Genomic DNA, 15,165 nt, shown 5'->3' on the forward strand with positions numbered 1-15,165 from the left:
CATCTGTACAGTGAGTGTGAGTATATTGCAGTTGTTCAATTAAAAAATACTTTATTGATCACAAAAGTAAATTATATAATATAATAGTAGTTAAATAGTAGTTCAAATGCATGTATTTTAGTTTAGCTATGCTCCCCAGTGTAGATAAGGACATAGAGTGTGTAAATAAATAACACACCATTGTGACACATTCGTTTGAAGACGTGGTTCTGCAGGTTTGTTATTCTGAGTGTCTTGCACTAGGTCAGACTCTGGCTCATACATGTAAGGCTGGATTGACAAGTCTACCGTTGTTGACATCCTTATACTTTTTTGCAATCTGCCATCACTAATATGCACCTTCATATACATTCATTTTTGTACTGTACTTTACGGTTTATATATGTATATAAATAAGCATATGTGTTTATGTATATGTGTATACATTGTGCATTGGTACATTACTATATATCACGTGTATATTGTAGGGTTTTGTTTGTTATCTTTTATTAATCTTTCATTATTCTTCTCAGCCTCTCTTGTATTAAGCTGCAGTAATGTGCAAATTTCCAGACTGTGGGATCAATAAAGTTTTATCTTATCTTATTTTATCTTAAAAACAGTTTTTAGTCGGTAGATAACTGTGTTTTTGTTATGAAACTACAAATATGGCCGAACGGGGTGGAGTCGAACGCTCAGCGACCTGGAGGGGGCGGGGTGTGAAATATCTAGAGACAGCATCAAAACAGCTTGCTCTGAGGCGCAACTCAGAACAGGGGTTAAGCAAGGAAAGCAAGGAGTCTGTGGAGCAACAAAAACGAGGAATTAAGACCAAAGTGTTGCAGTTTTATTTTAAATAGACCATAAGTGAATGATTTAGACGTGAAAAAGAAGTAATAAAAGCATGATATGATACCTTTAAAGGAAAAGTGTTTTATTGTTTTGGGGATCATGGTAGATCAGTGTTTGGTATCTCGGTCTCATAATCCTGAGGCTGCAGGTTTGATCCCAGGATGCATCAAACTAAAATGTTGCCAAATGTTTCATGAGTTCAATCACTTTTATAGTTGCTTTTAGTCAGATTAAAGTTTTTTTTTTTTTTTTTGCTTTTTAAATTCTATTTTAAAGCAGCTTCAGTACATCTATTGTTAAAAATACACTTTACAAATAAAGATTTATTTATATTTTTATCACAAAGGTTAACTAGAGGAATGGATTTTCCAAAAATATCAAGAACATGAACGTCTTATTGAACTTTTCTGAGCAGTTGTACCACAGTTTGAGAACGGTGCTTTTAGAGAAATTTCAAACTAAAAGTTTTGAATACTGACGACACAGACACAGAAAAACGACACAGACTCTTGAGTGTTTTCTCAAAGTGAAGTTTCATTTTTTTTAGCACATAGATTTTTTTGTCCGTTCTACATCCCTGTTATGTAACATACAGTAAGTTTCTCTACATTCAAACCCACCCCCCACCCCTCAATCGCTGATGTGTTGGTCCCCAAAATATACATCTTCATCATCCTCTTTATCATCTTCTCTATTTTTTTTTATCTTCAACAAAAACAAACACAGATCATTGGGCAGACAGTGCAAATCTAGAGATTCTGTGAAGTTGCTACGTAATGCGCTCGTAGGTTTTATGAACTTTATATTCTCATCCTGACTTATTGCCGCGCTTTCGCGTCGATCTCATCTCCTCTCCTCTGTCTCCTCCGCTCGTTTTACTTCCTGTTTGAGTTTCGCCTTCAACCCACCTTCCTTCTGAGCCTTTAAGTTCCTCCCAATAAACAAAGAGAGGACAACATGACGGTTAAACCAACGTTTGGACGTCTAAAACCCCTCCCTCCTCTCTTCGTTTTGAAGCAGTGCTGAACGAGTGAAATTATCTGGGGTTTTAAAAACATTAAATGCATTTAAGGGTTCGGTTCTTCCAGCTGATTGGCTGAGAGTAACAATCAATTTTAAATCCAACAAGTTGCAACAAAAGTACAAAAAAAAGGTTTTAAAAAATAAAAACGTTTGTGCCAGTGAATTCACACTTTTTGGCCATTTTGCTGTCGTCTTTTTTTTTTTTTTTTACCTGAATCAAACTAAAGTTTCAAAATCAAATTTGTGTGGAGCTTCTGTTCACTGTTAAAGCTGCTGATAAAAGCTGAAACTGTCAGCACTCACTAATACGTTCAACAGCTTTAACGTGTTGTGGCAACGGGAAGGAGCAGATCTGAGTTTCCTCGGGGTGAAGCCTGTTCGTTCTTGTCGCTCTAATCTTTTTAAAAGTTATATAAAACTTATTTGTGAGTGCTGAAAGTTTCAATTATTGTATTAATTTGTTTTAGTTTAAACGGTTTAGAGTTGAGTGTCATGGAGATAAGATTCAGTTTTTACAGGACATTTGTTTGTTTAAAGGGGACTTATCATGCAAAATCCACTTTTTTAGCCGTTAAATACATTTTGTTGTACTTTGAGTCTCTAGAAATGCAGAAAAGCTTAATTAATGCTGCATAGACGGCTTTATATTCAGTTTGGGTCTTATTTTTAAGAGACAGCCTCAAAACGAGCTGATCTGAGACACACCCCAAAAAAGGGGCGGGGCTTGTGGAGTTAAAATAAGGATAATTCAGACCAAAGTGTTGCAGTTCCACTTTATAAAGACCCCAAATGAATGGTTTATATGTGAAAAAGGGTTTAAAAGCACAATATGTCTCCTTTAAAAGGTTTTGTTTTAAAATTTTAAGTTGCCTTGAATCATCTCATCTTTGGGATTTTCTACTCAACCGTTATTTAAAGCTGGGGGCTAGAAGAGGGTCCAAACTTTAATATCTTTTAAACAATCTGTAGAATCAGAAGAATCAGTTTGGTGAAGGTTGAATTTTCACACTTTTGGCTGAAAATAAAAGTGATTTTGAAACTTTGTTGATTCAGGCGTGAAGTGACCGTTTGTTACAAAGCAGCTGACAGGTAGCTCCGTGTTTTAGCATAAAAAAAAACACAACAAATCAAAAACATTTTACAATACATTCAAATTCAAACCCAGTCCCTCGAAAAGGAGAAGAGGGCGAGAAATAAAAGAAGCAGAGAGATCATCGTTTCCTCTCGTTCTCCATCATCATCGGCACACACACACACAGACACACACACACACACACACACACACACACACACACACNACACACACACACACACACACACACACACACACACACACACACACACGCTCAACACACACAACCTGGTTACATTTCCTGATCAAATAGAAAATAAATAGCATCATTGTCGGTTTTCCACAAAATGAACAAAGTCATAAAAAAACCAATGGAAAAAAAAACAACAAAATTACAAATTAAAATCGTTTCTCATCAAATTAATTTACAAAGAAGGTACCTTTAAGACATGGTGAGAATGATCAGGAGGACAAACTAGAGGAAGCTCGTCACTTCCTGTTTCCCTCCTTCAGAAACACACAGATTATCCTGAAAGAATGAAAATATTGCTAAAATAATGTTTTTCTGTTTTTCCCCCTTCTTCTCTCCAGTCACGTTATCATAATGATCGGACGAGAATGAACAAATTCTGTTGTTTCACAATGAAATGATCATCTTCACCATCTAGCAGCTTCAGGTCGGCCGGACATACGGACACAGACTGGGTCAGAACCAGGTTTTTTCTTTTATTTTGAAAAGCTTGTGGTGTCCTTCATTAGTCCGTCTGTAACTTCACTGAGATTTTTTTTCACTAATCCATTAAACAAGAATTTTAGCTCAGCTAATGCTAAAGTGCTAAACAGATTTTTTTTAAATTAGCATACGTTAACGCTAACCACTAAGACGATTGTCCGTCTTCACTTCCTTCAAGTTGGAGACTGGTGGGACTGATCCAAACCTGTTGTTATTGGTTTAATTTGAAGGTGGGTGGGATCATCTGTGGCAAATCGACCAATTAAAACCAGTTATAGTTCTGTCTAACTTCTGATACTTACAGTTTACCCCTTTCAGAATAAAAGCATTTCTTTGATCGAGTTTGTATTTACATTGTAAATGTAATCAATTATCTATTTGTTATTTAAATAATGTTAAATGATTTATTTTTAAAGTTCTTAGTTTTACGTTTAGCTGCTAAAGATGCTACATGCTACACACAGTGCCTGACACTCCCTTATAAGAGGGGATCATTTTTATCTAATTTGTGATAAATGGCATAAAAATAGAAGTTTAATACTTGTGATGTTTTTAGTGGACTTAAAATTAATGATATCTAATAAAAAAACAATAGCTAATCTGCTAAATGAGAGGCTAGTTCCACTGTTAGCAGATAAACCAGGACTGTTCAGAGATTCCTGCCACACCACAAACCTTTCAAAATAAAAGAAAACAACCGTGGAGAACCCAGTTCATTCCTCCCCTCTTCAAGGTGTTAAAGGGGCATTCTGCTGAATTTCAGCACTCGAGTTATGGCCTCGTACCACACTGTGAGTTTCACGTCGGCCTTCCTCTTTATGGTTTCTGCTACACTAGTGTTTCTCCCATAATACACTACAGAAATATCCAGACATATGTATATATATAAAAACATCAGTAGTACTTAGAGTAGAGTAGTAGAGTAACGAGTAAGAAGAAGGAACATTATTGTACTTTATATCATCATGGTCATCATCAGCTGCAGTTTAAGGAACCTCGGGTTGTGTTTCGGTGGAGCCGCGCAGATCGGGAGAGGAGTTGGCGCCACAACCGGATGTTTGTGAATCAGTAAATGTGTGTGTTTGTAGCGTCTGAATCAGCTGTGTGAGGTTTGTCCAACCAGCATACGCCTCTGTAGCTCTGATATTTACAGTAAATACGTGTGTGTGTGTGTAGCTTTGGGACATTTGTGTGAAATTGCTTCTTTTTGTTTTGTTTGTGCATCTCTGGGACCTGAAGGTGACGTACGAGGCCACTCCTGTTTTTACAGCTGATTTAAACTGAGCCAGCTACTGAGTCTAAGCTCGAATAAATAAAAGGACAGTTCGCACCTTTAGATCTTCTGGTCTGAGACATGATGTGTGCACAGCTAAAAGTGAACCAGTTTCACACAACGCTGCCAGAAAGAAGGTACGGTGTCGCGTCACAGAGATCGCACCTTTTTTTTTTTTACAAGAAGCTGCCTCCTCGATGACACAAGATGAAAAAGAAATTATTTTATACCTTTTTCTGTCTCCCAACAACATCAACCTCAAGTCCCCACCACCCTATCCCCCTTATCCTGTGTGGGTGGGGGGGTGGAGCAGGACCTAGGTGGCGCTCTCCCCAGCTCCAGAGGGGGCCCCGCTGGGTTTGGGCTCAGGCTGGTCGGACTGAGCCGTCTGCGGAGACAAGGAGCTCAGGGGGTCCCCTCTCTCGTCCCTCTCCAGGAGGTTGCGCTGGTTCCTGGCCGCCTCCGTCAGCATCTGCATCCGGCGCTCCTGGTACTCCTCCAGGCCTCGCCAGAGCTCGATGCGCTCCCGTTCCCGCTTCATTTCCCTGAACGGGCCGGGGGGGGACACGGGACGAAGGCGGGCAAACAGAAAGAAAACACAGAGAGGTGTTTTAAGCTGAACTCAAGAAGTGCAGAAACAACAACCTGTTTTCTACACCTCCTAATGTCCACATCTAAAACCATGCTAATATAACTATTTAAAAAATGATTATAAAGTCTGCTTATTCTCAATTTTAAAGGGGGTATTATGCAACATTGACTTTTTTGAGCTTTATTTCTTGTTACAATGTAATTCTCTCATCAAAAACATACTTTGACTCGTTCATGTGTGTTTGAGAAATCTCTGAATTTCCTATAGACGTGGAGCTGCCTAAAACGCTTACTGGTACAAAGCTCCGCCTATTTATACAAAGCTCCTCCCTGGAGCTCAGTCTGCAGTTGAGCCACCGCCCCAAAGAGGACCCCTCCCCCACAGCTCCACCAGACCAGCAAACGTATCTTAAAAAAAGAGTGGCTGTTTGTGATTTCATTGCAAAACACAGCTTCATAATGATGATTTATAGTTTTATTTATTTATTTATTTTTTGCTAAAAGTATCTTAACATTTACGTATATGCATGAGAGGATGACTGAGAGATATATCACCAAGCTGAAACTTCTTGTAAGAGCCTCTGTACTCGCTCCGGTTCAACACAAAACCTACTTTCCGACGTGGGATCATTGGAGTAACCAATAATATAAAATGTTGCTTCTTTATTTACAACAAAATCCAACACTCCCATGAAAGGTTGTAAATGGCACGAAGAATTGATGTGCTGAAGTGGGAATGTTGGAAACGATAGGAGGTTCTTAAACCAATTTCAAGACGTTAAATATATACGACATAACAACTGAAGGTAACAAAGTTACTTGATTGTGGTTTAGAATTAATGATGCATGTGGAAAATAGATAATAACCCCCCTTTTAAACTGTATTTCTGTAGGTTTAATCTCAAACTTTACCAAAGTGGGCTCAAAACAGGCCGAGGTGAGCAACAAAATCATGTGCACGGTCAATAATACAGCTTTGCGAACCATGCTTGGCCGCACACTCCGATGAAAAAATGGCCAGCTTTCTCTCAGTTCTGACTCAATTAGTTTTGTAAAATACCACCTTAACTTATCCTTGGATTGCTCATATTTAACGTGGGCCAACATGAGCAGAGATTTTTTTTTTAAATTTAGGATTACTGCCTGTTTTAATGTTACTGATTATGTTCTTTTGGTTTGGGTGAAGATTCACAGTGAATTTAATTTATTACAAGTCCAGCTGATGAAAACACAGGAACTAGATACACACTCTCTAACAGATCTGAGATTCATCCTGTAAAAAAACATTATTTCCAAAGTTTATACTCCTGTAATAAATTGTATTTTCCTTCAGTATTTATTGTCTACGGTTAGATGTATATCTAAAAGCGCCGTGCGGTCGGTGTAAAAATAACATTTTCATAGGAGGTGGAAGAGAAAAGGACCTCAGACTCGACTCCTGTTTGTTGTCCCTGTTGTATCCAACGAGACAAAGACGGTGAGTCACACTCACTTCTGTTTCTCCACTTTGTAGGAGGCGGTGAGGTCATCAAACAGTTTGCTGTTCATCTCCATGAATGTCTTCAGCACGTTGTAGATCAGAGACACGATGGTCCTGAAGGAGAAACAGACAATAAATCTGAGCATCATGGAGAGACTGAAGCTTTAAAAAACATTTTGTAAAGTAAAAACCAGTGGAAATACTTTACTGTTAAATACTGCAGTTTATATGATACTTCAATTGAATCTAATTTAATTTTAAACTAAGTTTTAATCCTCAGATTTGACTAAAGTCTGGTCAGTGAACTCGTTACAGAACTTATAAAATACACCAAAACTGATCAGAACATAAAGTTTTATAGCCGGCGTCTTTCCTGACCCAAACCTGAGCTCCAACCTTCAGCCTCAGGATTAAAGACCACCTAAAGTAGACCCACTAAATAAAGTCTCTGTGAGGTACTAACTGGTTCCAGTGCTCCTTGGAGACTCTGTAGAGCGTAGCAAACACCAGCGGCAGGATGACCTGACAGTTCTCCTCGATCAGGCTGAGGATGTATTCGTTGTTCCAGAAGTAAAGAGCTCGTTCTGCGACCTGAAACGCACAGAGAGGGAAAAAAATTAACACTTTATCTGCCGACTGGCTCCTTCTATAGTTTGTTTTACTCTCTGTAATAAATCTGTAGACACAGATTACTGTAATCTTGTTTAGACTAGGATGAAACGAGGAGCCAGAGTAAAAACTGAGGATTTATTTAACAAAAACCTGAGGAGACCCAGAACTGGAGCACAGAAAAAAAAAAAAACCACAATAAAACAAACACAAAAAGCTAGCAGAAGCAGAAATGCCGCCACACTCACCTGGAAGTGAGGGCTGGAGATGCAGGCTGCTATCTGTTTGAAGAGAGGCTCCTGAATCCTGATGAACTGAGACGGTTCTATCACGTCTAGAATCTCCTCGATCTCCCCCAGAAACATCACCTGAACGAGCCCAAACACAATATGTGTGGTTCAGAACAACAACAAGGAGGAGGCATAAAAAATGGAAATAAAACCTGTTTTTACTTCACCTCTTTCTGGGTGCAGGTTTTGGGCCAGTACTTGAGCAGCCCTCTGATAATCTGCAGAACAGAAACAATCAAATTAACAGGAAACTCCTGCTGGTGTTCATCTGTACCCTCTGTCTAATGTCATCATCACACTGTTTTATTTTTCTTTAATTTGGACGCATTATTGATTTAAAAAGCATGTTAAAGAATCAACAAAATAAATCACATAATCACAACATTACTGTTCATATAATCAGTTTGGTTCATCGGAAAGTAAATATTTAACAGAAGTCAATTTAACACAAACAGACTTGATGCCAAACTACAAGAATAAATTTTAGATCTTAAATCATTTGATGGATGATGTGTTGATTCAGACACTCTGTTTTTAATAACACTGTGCTACATTCAGACTACAGCTGATGTGAAATGTAACTGGATTTTTTTATGACAGTCTAAACCTAACAAGTTTTTCTAACCTGAACCACATCTGTTTTATATGTGCTACTAAACAGAAATGTTGATAATTCTTTCTGTAAACAGCGTACTGCGTGTGACGTCATGTCTTCTGGGGGTGGAGTCTGATGGAGGTCGTATTTAAATCGTAATGCGAACTAGGGTTGGGCAATATTGGCAAATAAATTAATCACGATTAATTGTGGTATTTAGCCGATAACGATTAATTTGACGATTAATCCCCTGGAGTCGCTGGACACCCTTATGTCCTGGTCACATGACCAATTTATAGGGAGAAAATTGGCTCTTCATTAAAATCTGTTCCAAATTGTGTCAAAATTACAGACTTCAGGCTATACATCAAACTTTAAATTGTGTTGATAGATAAATAAATTACACAACTTTTTTTAATGTTTGTTATATTTGAAGCAGAAAGGAGCACCAAGAGGTTAGTCTGCCTGGTGGCATTAATCGTGTTAATCGTCAAGTGCCAAAAAATAATCGATTAATGTTTTTCTGACGATTAATTGCACACGATACGATTATGCCCAACCCTAATGCGAACAACCAAGCAAAAAAAAAAAAAGAAACAGATTTGAGTAAAAAAATCATATGAGACCATTAACCCCGGATTTATACTATATGTGTCTCCGCTGCGCTGCGCTGCGGTGCGCAGGTCGCAGCTGTTCGTTTGTGTCTCGATTTATACAGTGTACGCTCTGCTCCGGTCCGACAGAGAGTGCAGGAAAGAGATCGCACGATAAATTCAGTGATGTGGAAGTCAGAGCAAAAAATAATTAATTCTGTGAAAGACGAACTCCAAACACAGCTGAAAACATTCGTGATTCAAAATAAAATCCACGTGTATCGTGTGTGTACACATATACTTAATGCTACATGTTTCCATCTGCTTCCCAAACAGAACGATACATTCTGACAGCATTTGTGTAGAAATATATCCATATATTCATTAATATAGCTGCAATTTCGACATTATTCCGACAAATTGTCCAGCCTAAAAGTGTCTTATTTTGAAAATACGGATGTTGTGCTCGTTTCTTTTCCTGTTGATGCGACATAATCATTAAAAATTGACTCCGGCACAGCTCCGGCGTCCGACAAAAATAAGATCTGTTCCCCCTAATTTACACTACATGCGTTCCAGCTCCGCTCCGGTCCGACCTCTGCAGCAAATACGCACCCATTATAATAATTGAGAGTGTTTACACTGGCTGCGCAGGGCGGCGGTGAGTGGACGGCGATCCGGCAAAATTAGAACAGATCCTATTTCTGTCGGACGCCGGAGCCGCGCCGGAGTCAATTTTGAAAGATTACGTCGCACCAACAGCAAAAGAAACGAGCACAACATCTGTATTTTCAAAATAAAACACTATTAGGCAGAATAATTTGTCGGAATAATGTCAAAATTGCAGCTATATTAATGAATATATGGATATATTTTTACACAAATGCTGTCAGAATGTATCGTTCTGTTTGGGAAGCAGATGGTAACATGTAGCATGAAGCATATGTGTACACACACGATACACGTGGATTTTATTTTGAAATCAGAAGTTTCAAAAGGACAACAGCGATACAGTTTCAACCATAGATATCATAAGCCTTTATATTAATGTTTTCAGCTGTGTTTAGAGTTCGTCTTTCACAGAATTAATTATTTTTTGCTCTGACTTCCACATCACAGGATTTATCGCGCAATCTCCTTCCTTCACACTCTCGGTCAGACCGGAGCAGAACGGATGCTGTATAAATCGAGACAGAAACGAACAGCTGCGACCTGCGCACCGCAGCGCAGCGGAGCGGAGACGCATATAGTATAAATCCAGGATTCGACCTGCAGTGTAGATGTAGCTCAAGTCAACAGCAGAACCAGCAAATAGCAACAAGCAAGGCGGATAACAGAGCTGATAAAACCATGAGAAGTGTGATTACTGAGTGACAACAGGTGTGCTCCGCTAGTGCTAAACGCTAAATGGAATGAAAACAAAATGTGAAAGCTAATACTAACCGCTAAGACGACTAGCACTCAGTCTGTCTGAGGTTTTCATCTCCATCCAGCTGACACAAACCTGTTGTTTGTTTTCTACTGGTTTAATTTAGGTGTGTGGGATCATCTCTGTCTAACTTGTGGTATTTCCAGTTTAACTCTTTCAGAATAAAAACATTTATATCAAGTTTATATTTTTATAAATACCATTTGAAGTTAGTCAAACAACAAATAGCAAATACTTTCTCTACCATATGTTATACATAGTAATTTTTTGTATTTGTTAAATATTGTTAAATGTTATTTTATTTCTTTTTGATGCTCTTCGTTTGACTTTTAGCTGCTAAATATGCTACATGCTACACACACGGTAGCTGACGCATCCAACACGGTTGTAAGAGGGAATTTTTTAAATTTAATTCAGGATAAACAAAATAAAAATAGCCGTTTCCTAAATCAGCAAAAAAATTAATCCTCTAAATGAGAAGCTAGTTCTGCTATTAGCAAATTAGCGGAACTACTAATGAAGAACAGGTGGTAACAGAAGCCATAAACAAGGACTGCAGAGGACATCTAGTTGTATAAAAACAAAACGTAACAAAAAGTAACGTGTTAGAAAGGAGTCAGGTGAGCAGAGGTTTCTACTGTTCTGTTGTGAAGAAACAGACTTACATATTCAGTCACCGTAGCATCTTTCTCCATGAACTGCACCACACAGTAGGCCAGCTGTAAACACACACAACACTGCTGTTAAAACAAGATGTCAGTGAAAACAAAACAAAAACTTGAGTGCAGTTTCACAAAACGTCTGATCAGTTTGGATAGTTTTTTTTTCTTTTGATAAATGAAATTGTTTAAAAACTGTTGTTTTTATTCTGCCTGACGTTAACGTCTGTTTGATCTATATAGATTTAAAATTTAAAATGTGAACTTAAAGCAAAGACAGAGACACATAACCACCCACGCTCCCTCGAGCTGTCAGACGGTTCTTAGTCTTCATCCCTCAGGATTACAAAATGCTGAAGATGAGAATGACGAGTTTTTCCAATTCTGTGTAAGAGATTATCGCTGCATCAGCTCTGCTCTCCTCTGAGCTGCAGTCGTTTCCTATTGTTCAATGTGTGTGTGTGTGTGTGTGTGTGGGCACGGGTGTGTTTTGCGGTTGCCCCGGCGAGTGGGCACCAGGCGACGGAGGCTCTGTGTTTACCTCGGAAGGAGTGATGTCACAGGTGAAGTTCAGACCTCGTGTTTTATTTTGTCCGTTTAACGTTTTTGTTTGATTTATTCAAACCAAAGCTGTGATGTTTGTTTGTTTTTTTCATTCTCTACTTCTAATTGTCTCGTTTTCTTGTTGTCCAGCAACTTTTTTTTATTGTTCTTTTACCTGCAGCACACTGTGTCAGGAGTACAGTTAAGGAGGGAGAATAATCTTTAAAAACAAGACACAGATCTGTTAAGCCGAGCAGGAAAAAGAGCTGCAGCATAATAAAGAGGTCAAACTATTAAAAGTATTACAGAGGCATTAGAGGAAGGGCTCCAGGTAAATATGTAGGAGTCTGTTGTCACGTTGTGCTTTGTTGCTGCTGGAGGCCGATGTGTGACTGAGGATTAAAGACAACGAGTCTGTTAAAGCTGCTAAAGAGATGATTTTACCAACATTCAGTCGCCACGATGAAACCTTTCTGTAACGTTCTCCTGAATTGGGATTCTGTGGAGACAGTATCTTACCTGTGGTGGATAGCTAATCGAACGACCTCAGTCATTTTTATTTGACGAGCTAACAGGTAGTCTGAGCGGGTTGAAGTTTTTAAATAGTTTCAAACAGCAGTTTCTAGACTCTCCTAGCAGAACACTAATTTATAAACCTGGAGTCTTTCCAGGTGGAGTTTGTTCTCTCTGTGCACAAGTGAGTTTTCTCTAGAAACAATGTACTCGTGTTTAAGTTAGCTGGTAACTAAATAGTACCTGGTTGTTTCTGTGTAAATAATGTGGGTAAAGAAAATGGATAATTAAAACGGGCAAATTACAAAAATTTGTGCTAATGTTACAACTATGGACTTTTGGTAGTGGAGTGTTCTAATGATCTGTCCAGGATGCTTTGTTCAACACAACACTTATTTACCAATCCTTTTTCTGAGGAAAAGAGTAGATTCACAAGACCCATTAACCCGGGTTGCTTAAGGCTGGTTTCCAACAAAGGCTGTGTCCAAATTCAGGGTCTGGGTCCTCCGAAGGCCGAATGTGCCGACCACTTACATTACAGCTTTGCGTCGAGTCGGGCAGGAAGCAACATGTTTTTTAAGATTAATTTTATAATCATAACTTGAGAAAGGAAGGTGCTAGCTCCACAAAATTTGAACGCCACAACCATGGAGAGATGTGTAACATTTGGTTTGGTCAAAACATCCCCAACCAGCCCATAAAACTACGGCTAAAAATCAATAAGAATATGAATATTACTCTTAATTTGAGACGGGAAGAAGCTTGCCGCATGAAATTTTAAGTCAAATTATGTTTACATTTTTACAAAAAAATTTCTGAGTCATTGTTCAGTTTTAAACTGTACCTAGACAGTCAATAAATCATATTTTTTACTATTACTTCCTCTTTTAAGTTGCCCACAAGACATGTCAATGTTCGGGAAAACTCCGCCCACATCAAAACCTCCACCAATCACGGGTAGGGCCATCTCCGCCCACATCAAGATCTCCGCCCATCATGAATAGGTCCGTCTCCGCCCACAAGACAACATGTACAGCAGAGACCCCTACTTGCTTTTATCCGGTCTTTACAGTCTGAATTTAGACCCAGCCATAGTTACATAGAAGACACGAGGGATGAATCATCATAATCCCTCCCACAGCACTCTTAATGTAGCACACGTAGCATTAGGCTAAATATATAGACAAGATTTTTTTTTCTTAACTGCGGAGATGGAAAAAAGTTGTGAACATACCATAAACAAACGGCTTCTGGGAGCCGACCATTTTCAACAAAAGGCTGTGGAGAAAAGACGTTGCTGCTCCACATAAACAAACATGCCCACAAAGTTCTGACCAATCACGCGCCGCGAGTTGCATCGGTCTGTAGGACAGAGTTCTGACTACTCTAAGCCTCTGTGTGATTTCTGAATGAACCGAGGTGGACTGTATAACTACAAATACTAACTTATTGAAGATTTATGATTCGTGATTGCATCCAGAGCTGTTCTTTCAATTCAGCAAAAACAAACGACACAAAAAAAGCCTTTAAATTATTAAAACCATTCTGAGATCATTTAAACATCATGTTTTGAAATTTACACTCAGAAGTGGGTCAGTCCTGCTCCTGTGTCCCCGGTGACCCCGTCAAAGCAAGTTGTGTGTGTGTGTGTGTGCGTGCGTGCGTGAATAATGAATGTGTGTGAACCGGAGGGAGAAATGTAGGACGCAGCGATGCTGGGACTTAGAATCAACAAAAACCGCAGACAAGGTTGTGAGGAACAAACTGTACCCTCTGCATAAGCAAATAATGTGATACACAAATAAAACAGATGACCATCTGTGTCGTCAAATAATATGATGAACACACACACACACACACACACACACACACACACACACACACACACACACACACACACACACACACACACACACACACACACACACACACACACACACTGAAATGAAAGCATCTTTGACTCAATTCTACCTCCTAGTGGTCAATCTGACACATTGCAGAAAACTCTGCTTTCTGTTCATTTATTCAGTCAAAATTAATTTTCTCACATTTAGAGTTTCATCCTCATCATGAGTTGTGCTCATAGTTTGTGTCGGGCTGACTCTCTACCAGACCAAATTATAGCTCCATATCTGTAAAACTGACTGAACTGTTGTCATTTTTATGTTTGCTAAAGACGATTAGCTGTGGTGGCCATCTTGAATTAGGTTGACCTCAGGTGTAAATGAGTTGTATAGTTTTATTAGTGGTTTTTGAGATGTTTTGCTAACAGACAATTAAGCAAATGGCTTTCATGGCAGCATCGACGTTAAAAGAAAACAGAGAACTTCCCACCCTCTGAGTACAGCAGGACATGTTGGTGTGTTCAGGTCTTTGTTCTCACCTGTGCATGGAAGATGGAGAGGGACTTTGCCGTGTGGAGCGGGATGAGGACTCGCACCAGGAACTGTTTGTGTTCGGCCTTCAGAGGCAGAGCGAAGCCGTTTATGATGCTGAAGCAGAGAGGACAAGAAAAACTCTCATCCCACTGCGTTCACTGCTGTGGTGGTGGAACAGGCGTGCTCCAAATGTTTCCTTTCAAATTAAATCTCTTCCAAGAATTATTAAATGATGCATCGAATTCAGGGGTGGGTGATCCTGGTCCAGGAGGGCCGCTACCCTGCTCCTTTTATTTGTTCCCCTGCTCCAACACACCTGGTTTGAATGAATAAGTGATTAACAGGCCTCTGCAGAACATGAAGAGGTGATTCACTCACTGAATCAGATGTGTTGGAGCAGAGGAACAAATAAAACATGCAGGATAACGGCCCTGCTGGACCAGGATCACACACCCCTTATCTAATTAGTCTAAACGTGTTTGTTTTTTAATTAAGCTTGTTGTAGGAACAAAAACAATTAATGCCAAAGTTTATATATATATATATATATATA

The 15,165-nt window shown here is 39.1% G+C and overlaps 1 protein-coding gene across 1 annotated transcript in view; it reads right to left on the reverse strand.

Annotated features, from left to right (window-relative positions):
- Window positions 1-1,345: 1,345 nt before the first annotated feature.
- LOC106535725 (serine/threonine-protein phosphatase 2A 56 kDa regulatory subunit beta isoform) overlaps window positions 1,346-15,165 on the reverse strand; it is a gene marked incomplete at its 5' end in the record, with an annotated part of 38,879 nt that continues 25,059 nt past the window's right edge. The window contains 7 exon segments of the mRNA XM_014032793.1: window positions 1,346-5,477; window positions 7,016-7,117; window positions 7,467-7,594; window positions 7,861-7,980; window positions 8,070-8,120; window positions 11,185-11,238; window positions 14,618-14,726. Of these exon segments, the coding sequence (XP_013888247.1) occupies window positions 5,249-5,477; window positions 7,016-7,117; window positions 7,467-7,594; window positions 7,861-7,980; window positions 8,070-8,120; window positions 11,185-11,238; window positions 14,618-14,726 (793 nt within the window). The 3' untranslated portion in view covers window positions 1,346-5,248.

The sequence above is a fragment of the Austrofundulus limnaeus genome, unplaced genomic scaffold, assembly GCF_001266775.1.
Source record: "Austrofundulus limnaeus strain Quisiro unplaced genomic scaffold, Austrofundulus_limnaeus-1.0 Scaffold1543, whole genome shotgun sequence".
In the NCBI taxonomy this organism is placed as follows: domain Eukaryota; kingdom Metazoa; phylum Chordata; class Actinopteri; order Cyprinodontiformes; family Rivulidae; genus Austrofundulus; species Austrofundulus limnaeus.